Source organism: Oncorhynchus gorbuscha, linkage group LG26 (genome assembly GCF_021184085.1).
Source record: "Oncorhynchus gorbuscha isolate QuinsamMale2020 ecotype Even-year linkage group LG26, OgorEven_v1.0, whole genome shotgun sequence".
Classification (NCBI taxonomy): Eukaryota; Metazoa; Chordata; class Actinopteri; order Salmoniformes; family Salmonidae; genus Oncorhynchus; species Oncorhynchus gorbuscha.
Window position 1 is genome coordinate 42,854,614 of NC_060198.1, and position 12,875 is coordinate 42,867,488.

The 12,875-nt window shown below is 42.4% G+C and overlaps 1 protein-coding gene across 1 annotated transcript in view; it reads left to right on the forward strand.

Annotated features, from left to right (window-relative positions):
- The first annotated feature begins 404 nt into the window (after positions 1-404).
- Positions 405-12,875, forward strand: part of LOC124015477 (phospholipid phosphatase 3-like) — a 39,312-nt gene continuing 26,841 nt past the window's right edge. Inside the window, exon 1 of the mRNA XM_046330681.1 lies at positions 405-1,344. Within this exon, the coding sequence (XP_046186637.1) occupies positions 1,140-1,344 (205 nt within the window). The 5' untranslated portion in view covers positions 405-1,139. The remainder of the gene's footprint in view (positions 1,345-12,875) is intronic.

The following is a 12,875-nucleotide window of genomic DNA, read 5'->3' on the forward strand; positions in this document are numbered from 1 at the left end:
AACATTTATATATTTTTCTATACTCTTAATACTCTCTCAAATATAGTATTGATTCTAGCTTAACATAGATGTTAACAAATAAAACAAACAAAGCTATTAGTATGAAACAAAAAAGTAAGATAATTAAATTTTATTCGTCACATGCTTCGTAAACAACAGGTGTGCACTAGCAGTGAAATTATTACTTACAGGCCCTTCCTACAATGCAGAGTTAAAGAAAATAGAGAAATAATAGAAAAGTAAAACACATAATAATAGATACGCAATGAGTAACGATAATTTGGCAATATACAAGGGATACCAATCCTGAGTCGATGTGCAGGGTACTTGTGCGAGGTAATTGAGGTAGATATGTACTGTACATAAAGTGACAGATAGTAAACAGTAGCAGCAGTGTAAGAGTTGAGTCAGTTAGTGCAAAAAGGGTCAATGCAGATAGTCCGGGTCGCTATTTGGTTAACTACTGTATTTAACTAACAAGTGGGTGCGACTGGAGCAAAGGAGATATAAACATTTTGCAAAACAAACTCCTGGGGCTCTGCCTAGTTTTGGGGAGGGACAAAATGCGAGGGAACAGGAGGACTGAACAGAAAACAGTCCACATGGAGAGGGCATTTGGAATAGTTGAATGAATGGCATATGAGCAAGTTTGAAAGTTGACAGACGGATTGAGCAATGCGTGTTCTGCAAGTTATTCTTTTAAAATATTGATTTAGTTGGTTTTAGGGTAACGTATGATGTAGCGTGTCTAGCCAGCTACAGTAGTTGAAGACTTTGAACAGAACACGAGACAGTGGGACAGTGAGCGCTTTAGCTCGCAACACCTCAGTGAACTGCCAGCTTTGCTTAGACTAGCAAGAACACTTCTCTTTCAGTTTATCTTTACTCTTCTTTACGCTGTCGTGGAATTTGTCTTACATTTCACAGATAAGCTTGTTGCTAACGGTTTGATACCTGTCAAGTTGAACTTGTGGTTGTTGGACATGGTTTTCACAGCTAGCTAGCTAAAGTTAGTCAGCCATCATTAATTTGTATTTTTCAACGTTGGACGGACTGAATGTTCACCTTTGGAATACTTAACGTTACTGTCAGAAAACAGCAACAAGACAACATCAACGTTGTATTTTAAACAAGACAATATGCAAAAGTTCAACTCGACACACACTAGTACTCTTCCTCGGGACGCTGAGCTTCAGCAGCGTTTATCCGACAACGGGGGAGCCGGGGAGGCGATGAAGGAAAACGGCTCTGGGAAGAATCACATCCTTGCAGAACCTGCAGACACTTCACTCTGTACCAAGAGAAAGATGCTGGTCGGCTTGGATGTTTTCTGTCTGTTTGTAGGTAAGAATTATGGTGAACCCCCTTTGCATGTTATTTCACCTTTTTTATTTGACTGAATCTCAACGTAGCAGCATGACATGCTTGTCTGCTTTTCATTAATTTAATTCTTAGCCTGTCTCAGTATTTCCATCTTATTTCCGAGGAAATATGCAGAGGTCAATATCATTAACATGAATATAATTAATAGTATGCATGACACAGGATGGGCATTTATTGCACATCAATCTAGGACGGCTCACTCTCACATGTTGTCCAAGTGATGATAGACGACCATTTAATTCAACGCATTAACGTTACATTTATTAGCACAATTAGTTAAGGAGAATAATCAACGGCAAAGTGCAAAAGGTCTAGCAGTTCAACAGGTCACAATACAAGAATAAGTCCTTTCAAAAGCCAATTCAGCACTTAACCAAAAGGGCAAAAGGGAGTCTGTCTGTACTCTAAGCTAAGCACTGAAGAAAAGCTGGCAGGAGAGTTGTCCCGGGAATTCTTGAGTTCCCATGACAACCATCCATGGGGTTCCCAAGAAAAGAACATTAGAATAAAACACGTTGCAACCCCTTCCCTGCTTGTGTTCTAATGCCAAAATGACACTTGTTCATTGTTTGCCTTGCTTCACTACAGCATTCTCCCTCGCCAAGAATCTAAACTCCACTGAGTTGAGCACATTCTAGAGCTTTTGAGTTGAACCTCCAACTCCTTCTAGTCGTTATGCCTCGATACTTACCTTGTAGGTCCACCTATGTTTGTCCTTTGTTGCGTGCATTTCTTTGCTGAAATCCATACATTTTTTAATAAAACGTGAATCAAATACAACCACCGATGTTTTCCTTGTTGAGATTCAATTGGCATTCTCGGCTGAGTTGCCATCTTAGAGCACCACCAATGAGGAAACAGTCAGTGGTTGTATTTGAATAACGTTTCATTAGATTTTTTTTTGTTTGATTTCAGCAAACAAAGAAAGGCACGCAACAACAGAGGACAAACATAGGTACATGATAATGGTTTAAGAATTTCATTTAAAAAAAAAAAGTATCCTCATATCGCGAGTCAGAGGTTCATTTAAGGAACTCTAGTCTGCACTCAACTCCATGGACGAGTTGGTACTTGGCAACAATATCTCTAATGTGTGCAACAAAGTTATTCTGCCAAATTAGGAGGCTATTATATAATTCAATAAAGCATTGGATAATGGCCCGGATACAGTTTGAATGCTGATAGGGTTAGCATTGTTAAGCCATAATGTGGAACATGAGGCAATCTGACAATCACTCACAAACACAGAGGGACTATTGGGTTGCTACTCTGTGGTAGTTATCATTGGTTACTCCTCAACTAACATGAGTGAAACACAATTGTGTGCCTAACTACACTGAAATGAAATGGGGGGGGGTGTTGATCAGCCTCTCTGGTGCTGGCACTAAGTGAAAGCAGGGAAGAGTGGTTTGTTTTGAATTTGTCAACATGACACAAACAGGACTATAAGGAGGAACCCGTCCAGGCAGACAGACAGGTCTGCCAGAGCACCGTTGGCGGTTACGAGCTGCCTGTTGCTTCCCAGACAGACACACTGACAGACAGGTTCACTCTCACCGTACAGCCTGTTATTCCTCCTTGCCTGCAGGTATGCTATTGCCTCCTCCTCTGCTAGGTAGCATGCTTGACACTCATCAAGTGTTTAGGAAGTGTCTGGTAAGTGCCAGACAGAGACTGACTGGCCCAGATTCAGAAGATGGGAAGGAAATACTTTTTCAGTTTTTCGTAGCTCAGCCTAATGAGAACATGTGGGCTGGTGTTGACTTTCCTTATCCCTGACTGCCGGTTGCATTGCAACACTAGGATTGACTCAATCACCGGGTTGCATGCTTGAAAGAACATGAGTGAGAGGAAGTGAGCTATCACCTCTGGCATCATCCTCTTCCTCCATTCACCACCATCACTTCTGGCATCATCCTCTTCCTCCATTCACCACCATCACCTCTGGCATCATCCTCTTCTGGCTTCAGCCTTGTTCATTTAGTACGAAGTAGGCAGTAGGAAGCTCTCATCCATTTATATGCAGATGATACAGTCTTATACTCAGGTGGACACGCCCCGGATTTTGTGTTTAATGCTCTACAACAAAGCTTTCTTAGTGTCCCAACAAGCTTTCTCTACCCTTAACCTTGTTCTGAACACCCTGTTCTGAACACAGAGACATCATTTATAGATCAGCAGGTAAGGGTGCTCTCGAGCAGCTAGATGTTCTAGCCCACTGGTTGATGCTTATTTATAAAACCTTCTTAGGCCTCACTCCCCCCTATCTGAGATATCTACTGCAGGCCTCATCCTCCACATACAACACCTGTTCTGCCAGTCACATTCTGGTAAAGGTCCCCAAAGCACACACATCCCTGGGTCGCTTCTCTTTTCAGTTCGCTGCAGCTAGCGACTGGAACGAGCTGCAACAAACACTCAAACTGGACATTTTTATCTCAGTCTCTTCATTCAAAGACTCAATCATGGACACTCTTACTGACAGTTGTGGCTGTTTTGTGTGATGTTGTCTCTAGTATTGTTGTCTCTACCTTCTTGCCCTTTGTGCTGTTGTCTGCCCAATAATGTTTGTACCATTTGTACCTCTGTCTCCTCTCCAACAGTATGTCGTGTCTCTAGTTGTCTCTGTCTCTCCAACAGTATGTCGTGTCTCTAGTTGTCTCTGTCTCCTCTCCAACAGTATGTCGTGTCTCTAGTTGTCTCTGTCTCCTCTCCAACAGTATGTCGTGTCTCTAGTTGTCTCTGTCTCCACTCCAACAGTATGTCGTGTCTCTAGTTGTCTCTGTCTCCACTCCAACAGTATGTCGTGTCTCTAGTTGTCTCTGTCTCCACTCCAACAGTATGTCGTGTCTCTAGTTGTCTCTGTCTCCACTCCAACAGTATGTCGTGTCTCTAGTTGTCTCTATCTCCACTCCAACAGTATGTCGTGTCTCTAGTTGTCTCTATCTCCACTCCAACAGTATGTCGTGTCTCGGAGTTTCAAACAAATTTCCCTAAATGTCAGCAGCAGATTCCTCAGGCTGTTGACCCTCGTTATCTGCCCCGTCAAGGGACTCATTTATTACTGTCACTCTGGAATTCCCCCAAGGCATTCCATTCTAATGGCCTTATAAGTTAGGAGGGAATCCACTTTGCTCAGTGTGGTCCCTTCTGTCTCAGACAGTACTTTACTGCAGTGAAGTAAACATGTTAACACTGTGGTATGGCATTATGAATGACTGTTATTAACACGGTGGTATGGCATTACGAATGACTGTTATTAACACGGTGTTATGGCATTACGAATGACTGTTATTAACACTGTGGTATGGCATTATGAATGACTGTTATTAACACGGTGGTATGGCATTATGAATGACTGTTATTAACACGGTGGTATGGCATTATGAATGACTGTTATTAACACGGTGGTATGGCATTATGAATGACTGTTATTAACACGGTGGTATGGCATTATGAATGACTGTTATTAACACGGTGGTATGGCATTATGAATGACTGTTATTAACACGGTGTTATGGCATTATGAATGACTGTTATTAACACGGTGGTATGGCATTATGAATGACTGTTAATCAGAGTCTAAAACCAGGATCAATTCATAATGAAGGCTTTCACTTTGGCTTTGACTTAAATACGTATGTGTGTGACCGTGTGTGTGTGTATGTGTGACCAAAAATATGTCTAAGTGAGATGATTGATGTTTCACAGTGAGAGCATTTTTCTACTGTGTCAGTATGTCTCTCAAGTATACGGATGTCTCAATCTGTGTGTGTGCATTCCTCCTGCATGCATTGTTGAGCTTTCAAAAGAGGAGCTCAGGTCTGAACAGAGTCCATGTTCTGTGGCCATGCTATTCTAGAGACACGGCATCCAGCAGCATAGGCAGGGTCAGAGGTGAGGGGTCAGTCATTGACGTAGCTGTGGGCAGGCTGAGACAAGTCTGGTCCACTTCTTTCCTGCTGTTCTTCCTGTCTCCTGTATGGCTGCCTGTCTCTCTCCGGCACAGATGGTCCTCACTCTGTCATCACAGTTATTTGGGACCTTAAAAGTAATTGGAAGGGGATCTGAAGCCTTAAGTGGTTTGTGAAAACCATCAATTGCAGTGACCACGCAGGCATTCATATTTGCTCAGGATAAAGATTCATAGATGAAATTAGAACCAAATCAATAGCAAAATTAGAGAATAGATTTTAACTGCCTCAACTAGGCTGGGTCAAATGTTTTTGAACAGCACTTAAAACTTCTTACGGATCATTGGGAGGCTAGCGTCTCACCTCGACAACATCCGGTGTAATTGCAGTGCGCGAAATTCAAATTACAAAAATTGTCATATTAAGGGTCCCAGATACATAACAAATGGTCCTTTTGATCAATAAAGTCCTTCTTTATATCCCCAAAAAGTCAGTTTCATTGACGCGCTTGGCCATTATCGGAGATAAATAACAAAGTATGTGCAATCACCGGAACGTGCAACAAACGCTACAGCCAAAATGGGAGCCACTTACTAAAACTACAAATTCTAGCTTATTTTTCAAAAACCAAGCCTGAAACTCTTTCTAAAGACTGTTGACATCTAGTGGAAGCCCTAGGAACTGCAATCTGGGAGGTATTTGTTTTATATTCCCATTGACAGCCATAGTAATCAGGGGTGAGCTGAAAAAAAAATTCTGGATGGATTGGATACTCACATACATTATTTTAACAGTTTTGGAAATTGAGTGTTTTCTATCCAATACTACCAATTATATGCATATCCTAGCTTCTGGGCCTGAGTAACAGGTAGTTTACTTTGGGCACCTCATTCATCCAAACTTCCAAATACTGCCCCCTAGCCCGAGTAAGTTTTTAAGCTCTCCCTGAGAGACAGTGACCGGTAAAAACCACAGAGACGATTACTGGTTGTGTGTTGGACTGAGTGTGTGTGTGTGTCTGTGTGTCTGTGTGTAGGAGGGTAAGAAGACGTGAGGTAGCTCGCAAGAGAGGATGGCCTGTATCTCCCGGAGTGATCAGAGAAAGGGTCCTTGTTATCTGGGATCCTTGGGACGTCCATACCCCCCATTGAAGTTTACATTTAAAGGGGTTAGGGTTAAGTAAGGGTTATGGTTAGATAAGGATAGGGTTTAGGGTAGAGATACCATTAACCTCAGAGCGAGTTCAAAGGTCCACTTCTTTCCTGCTTTTCTCCACTCGCTTTCCTGCTCTTTCTTCTTCTTACTTCAACCATTTTGGGATGGAAGTTGTCCAGAAGAGGGGATGACGCGTGGTGAAGTGTGCGTGTGTGCGTGTTTTCTTGGGCATACAATATATTTGTGTAAGTGGGCTTGTGTTTCTGTTCAGCTGGCAGGGAAAGCTGTCGAGTGAGACAGTGAGAGGGCCAGCATGCTGCAGCATGCCACTGCGTCAGGAATATTTGAAGCAGTCCTCTCGCTCTGGGCCTGTGTGTGTAACCATGCGTGTGAGTTTGTCTCTGTGTTTTAGTGCTCTTGCATGGTCATGTTGAACAGTGTGCGCTTGTGTGCATGTGCCTCTGTTTAGAAATTCACTGATGCATTTTCACTCAATATTTTTAGCCCTAATGGAATACATGATGAAGTCATTACATGGGAACATGGCAGTATTCTGACGTTGACAGATGCAGCTTCCAATAACAGAAACCCAATCAAATGATTAGCTGAAGGAAAAAGTGATGCTGCTCTTTCCCCAGTTGCTATAGGACATTTCCATCTAAAAGGAGCCATGAGCACCAACATGTTAACTTCATAGGAGCATCAAATCAAAACTAACCAAAGACTTTGATTTGTGGTCAAACAGATGGAAAAAGGGTCTTAGACAACATCTAGCAGGAAAAGTCTGACAAGGTATTAGAAATGCATCAATATTGTTGTATTGTAAGTAAAGACCCCTGCCAACTAATATCAGCACTTATATTTAGTTTTGGAGAACTTATTTGCCTCCAGTAAGTTTAAGAAATATTGCCTTGTGCCTTGTAATTCCGTTATAAAAAACACACATTATCTTTCAGATATTTTCACATTTCTCTCCCTCATGAGGACTGAGGATAATGAAAGTTCACAGAAGTAATAGGTAAAGGTAGACCTACCAGTTAGTTATAGTGTTTTTACTGATATCAAATGTATTAATTACTAAGTGATTAAAACTCGTAATTCTGTTACCAAGTTGGTAATTGAATTACTGGAAAATCGGTAATGGAATTACTGCAATTGAATTGACTACAATGGGAAATCATAGTAGTCACAAACCACAGATGGGTCACCTGCTACTGTCCTCCCTTCAACTGACATACTGTTATGTTCAGTTCATAACTGTTTTTCCTCTTTCTGTTGTCTGGGGTGCTCATAAGTGTTTTTGCCTCTTTCTGTTGTCTGGGGTGCTCATAAGTGTTTTTGCCTCTTTCTGTTGTCTGGGGTGCTCATAAGTGTTTTTGCCTCTTTCTGTTGTCTGGGGTGCTCATAAGTGTTTTTTCCTCTTTCTGTTGTCTGGGGTGCTCATAAGTGTTTTTTCCTCTTTCTGTTGTCTGGGGTGCTCATAAGTGTTTTTGCCTCTTTCTGTTGTCTGGGGTGCTCATAAGTGTTTTTTCCTCTTTCTGTTGTCTGGGGTGCTCATAAGTGTTTTTGCCTCTTTCTGTTGTCTGGGGTGCTCATAAGTGTTTTTGCCTCTTTCTGTTGTCTGGGGTGCTCATAAGTGTTTTTGCCTCTTTCTGTTGTCTGGGGTGCTCATAAGTGTTTTTTCCTCTTTCTGTTGTCTGGGGTGCTCATAAGTGTTTTTGCCTCTTTCTGTTGTCTGGGGTGCTCATAAGTGTTTTTTCCTCTTTCTGTTGTCTGGGGTGCTCATAAGTGTTTTTTCCTCTTTCTGTTGTCTGGGGTGCTCATAAGTGTTTTTGCCTCTTTCTGTTGTCTGGGGTGCTCATAAGTGTTTTTGCCTCTTTCTGTTGTCTGGGGTGCTCATAAGTGTTTTTGCCTCTTTCTGTTGTCTGGGGTGCTCATAAGTGTTTTTCCTCTTTCTGTTGTCTGGGGTGCTCATAAGTGTTTTTGCCTCTTTCTGTTGTCTGGGGTGCTCATAAGTGTTTTTTCCTCTTTCTGTTGTCTGGGGTGCTCATAAGTGTTTTTTCCTCTTTCTGTTGTCTGGGGTGCTCATAAGTGTTTTTGCCTCTTTCTGTTGTCTGGGGTGCTCATAAGTGTTTTTGCCTCTTTCTGTTGTCTGGGGTGCTCATAAGTGTTTTTTCCTCTTTCTGTTGTCTGGGGTGCTCATAAGTGTTTTTTCCTCTTTCTGTTGTCTGGGGTGCTCATAAGTGTTTTTGCCTCTTTCTGTTGTCTGGGGTGCTCATAAGTGTTTTTTTCCTCTTTCTGTTGTCTGGGGTGCTCATAAGTGTTTTTTCCTCTTTCTGTTGTCTGGGGTGCTCATAAGTGTTTTTTCCTCTTTCTGTTGTCTGGGGTGCTCATAAGTGTTTTTGCCTCTTTCTGTTGTCTGGGGTGCTCATAAGTGTTTTTTCCTCTTTCTGTTGTCTGGGGTGCTCATAAGTGTTTTTGCCTCTTTCTGTTGTCTGGGGTGCTCATAAGTGTTTTTCTTTCCTCTTTGTTTTTCTGTTGTCTGGGGTGCTCATAAGTGTTTTTGCCTCTTTCTGTTGTCTGGGGTGCTCATAAGTGTTTTTTCCTCTTTCTGTTGTCTGGGGTGCTCATAAGTGTTTTTGCCTCTTTCTGTTGTCTGGGGTGCTCATAAGTGTTTTTGCCTCTTTCTGTTGTCTGGGGTGCTCATAAGTGTTTTTGCCTCTTTCTGTTGTCTGGGGTGCTCATAAGTGTTTTTGCCTCTTTCTGTTGTCTGGGGTGCTCATAAGTGTTTTTGCCTCTTTCTGTTGTCTGGGGTGCTCATAAGTGTTTTTGCCTCTTTCTGTTGTCTGGGGTGCTCATAAGTGTTTTTTCCTCTTTCTGTTGTCTGGGGTGCTCATAAGTGTTTTTGCCTCTTTCTGTTGTCTGGGGTGCTCATAAGTGTTTTTGCCTCTTTCTGTTGTCTGGGGTGCTCATAAGTGTTTTTGCCTCTTTCTGTTGTCTGGGGTGCTCATAAGTGTTTTTGCCTCTTTCTGTTGTCTGGGGTGCTCATAAGTGTTTTTGCCTCTTTCTGTTGTCTGGGGTGCTCATAAGTGTTTTTGCCTCTTTCTGTTGTCTGGGGTGCTCATAAGTGTTTTTCCTCTTTCTGTTGTCTGGGGTGCTCATAAGTGTTTTTGCCTCTTTCTGTTGTCTGGGGTGCTCATAAGTGTTTTTTCCTCTTTCTGTTGTCTGGGGTGCTCATAAGTGTTTTTGCCTCTTTCTGTTGTCTGGGGTGCTCATAAGTGTTTTTGCCTCTTTCTGTTGTCTGGGGTGCTCATAAGTGTTTTTGCCTCTTTCTGTTGTCTGGGGTGCTCATAAGTGTTTTTCCTCTTTCTGTTGTCTGGGGTGCTCATAAGTGTTTTTTCCTCTTTCTGTTGTCTGGGGTGCTCATAAGTGTTTTTTCCTCTTTCTGTTGTCTGGGGTGCTCATAAGTGTTTTTTCCTCTTTCTGTTGTCTGGGGTGCTCATAAGTGTTTTTGCCTCTTTCTGTTGTCTGGGGTGCTCATAAGTGTTTTTTCCTCTTTCTGTTGTCTGGGGTGCTCATAAGTGTTTTTGCCTCTTTCTGTTGTCTGGGGTGCTCATAAGTGTTTTTGCCTCTTTCTGTTGTCTGGGGTGCTCATAAGTGTTTTTTTCCTCTTTCTGTTGTCTGGGGTGCTCATAAGTGTTTTTGCCTCTTTCTGTTGTCTGGGGTGCTCATAAGTGTTTTTGCCTCTTTCTGTTGTCTGGGGTGCTCATAAGTGTTTTTGCCTCTTTCTGTTGTCTGGGGTGCTCATAAGTGTTTTTCCTCTTTCTGTTGTCTGGGGTGCTCATAAGTGTTTTTGCCTCTTTCTGTTGTCTGGGGTGCTCATAAGTGTTTTTCCTCTTTCTGTTGTCTGGGGTGCTCATAAGTGTTTTTGCCTCTTTCTGTTGTCTGGGGTGCTCATAAGTGTTTTTGCCTCTTTCTGTTGTCTGGGGTGCTCATAAGTGTTTTTTCCTCTTTCTGTTGTCTGGGGTGCTCATAAGTGTTTTTGCCTCTTTCTGTTGTCTGGGGTGCTCATAAGTGTTTTTGCCTCTTTCTGTTGTCTGGGGTGCTCATAAGTGTTTTTGCCTCTTTCTGTTGTCTGGGGTGCTCATAAGTGTTTTTGCCTCTTTCTGTTGTCTGGGGTGCTCATAAGTGTTTTTGCCTCTTTCTGTTGTCTGGGGTGCTCATAAGTGTTTTTTCCTCTTTCTGTTGTCTGGGGTGCTCATAAGTGTTTTTGCCTCTTTCTGTTGTCTGGGGTGCTCATAAGTGTTTTTTCCTCTTTCTGTTGTCTGGGGTGCTCATAAGTGTTTTTTCCCTCTTTCTGTTGTCTGGGGTGCTCATAAGTGTTTTTGCCTCTTTGTGTTGTCTGGGGTGCTCATAAGTGTTTTTTCCTCTTTCTGTTGTCTGGGGTGCTCATAAGTGTTTTTTCCTCTTTCTGTTGTTTGGGGTGCTCATAAGTGTTTTTGCCTCTTTCTGTTGTCTGGGGTGCTCATAAGTGTTTTTTCCTCTTTCTGTTGTCTGGGGTGCTCATAAGTGTTTTTTCCTCTTTCTGTTGTCTGGGGTGCTCATAAGTGTTTTTCCTCTTTCTGTTGTCTGGGGTGCTCATAAGTGTTTTTGCCTCTTTCTGTTGTCTGGGGTGCTCATAAGTGTTTTTTCCTCTTTCTGTTGTCTGGGGTGCTCATAAGTGTTTTTTCCTTTTCTGTTGTCTGGGGTGCTCATAAGTGTTTTTGCCTCTTTCTGTTGTCTGGGGTGCTCATAAGTGTTTTTCCTCTTTCTGTTGTCTGGGGTGCTCATAAGTGTTTTTTCCTCTTTCTGTTGTCTGGGGTGCTCATAAGTGTTTTTCCTCTTTCTGTTGTCTGGGGTGCTCATAAGTGTTTTTGCCTCTTTCTGTTGTCTGGGGTGCTCATAAGTGTTTTTTCCTCTTTCTGTTGTCTGGGGTGCTCATAAGTGTTTTTTTTTTTTCCTCTTTCTGTTGTCTGGGGTGCTCATAAGTGTTTTTTCCTCTTTCTGTTGTCTGGGGTGCTCATAAGTGTTTTTTCCTCTTTCTGTTGTCTGGGGTGCTCATAAGTGTTTTTTCCTCTTTCTGTTGTCTGGGGTGCTCATAAGTGTTTTTTCCTCTTTCTGTTGTCTGGGGTGCTCATAAGTGTTTTTCCTCTTTCTGTTGTCTGGGGTGCTCATAAGTGTTTTTTCCTCTTTCTGTTGTCTGGGGTGCTCATAAGTGTTTTTTCCTCTTTCTGTTGTCTGGGGTGCTCATAAGTGTTTTTGCCTCTTTCTGTTGTCTGGGGTGCTCATAAGTGTTTTTTCCTCTTTCTGTTGTCTGGGGTGCTCATAAGTGTTTTTTCCTCTTTCTGTTGTCTGGGGTGCTCATAAGTGTTTTTCCTCTTTCTGTTGTCTGGGTTGCTCATAAGTGTTTTTCCTCTTTCTGTTGTCTGGGGTGCTCATAAGTGTTTTTTCCTCTTTCTGTTGTCTGGGGTGCTCATAAGTGTTTTTTCCTCTTTCTGTTGTCTGGGGTGCTCATAAGTGTTTTTGCCTCTTTCTGTTGTCTGGGGTGCTCATAAGTGTTTTTCCTCTTTCTGTTGTCTGGGGTGCTCATAAGTGTTTTTGCCTCTTTCTGTTGTCTGGGGTGCTCATAAGTGTTTTTTCTCTTTCTGTTGTCTGGGGTGCTCATAAGTGTTTTTGCCTCTTTCTGTTGTCTGGGGTGCTCATAAGTGTTTTTGCCTCTTTCTGTTGTCTGGGGTGCTCATAAGTGTTTTTGCCTCTTTCTGTTGTCTGGGGTGCTCATAAGTGTTTTTCCTCTTTCTGTTGTCTGGGGTGCTCATAAGTGTTTTTGCCTCTTTCTGTTGTCTGGGGTGCTCATAAGTGTTTTTGCCTCTTTCTGTTGTCTGGGGTGCTCATAAGTGTTTTTGCCTCTTTCTGTTGTCTGGGGTGCTCATAAGTGTTTTTTCCTCTTTCTGTTGTCTGGGGTGCTCATAAGTGTTTTTGCCTCTTTCTGTTGTCTGGGGTGCTCATAAGTGTTTTTGCCTCTTTCTGTTGTCTGGGGTGCTCATAAGTGTTTTTGCCTCTTTCTGTTGTCTGGGGTGCTCATAAGTGTTTTTTCCTCTTTCTGTTGTCTGGGGTGCTCATAAGTGTTTTTGCCTCTTTCTGTTGTCTGGGGTGCTCATAAGTGTTTTTGCCTCTTTCTGTTGTCTGGGGTGCTCATAAGTGTTTTTGCCTCTTTCTGTTGTCTGGGGTGCTCATAAGTGTTTTTTCCTCTTTCTGTTGTCTGGGGTGCTCATAAGTGTTTTTGCCTCTTTCTGTTGTCTGGGGTGCTCATAAGTGTTTTTCCTCTTTCTGTTGTCTGGGGTGCTCATAAGTGTTTTTGCCTCTTTCTGTTGTCTGGGGTGCTCA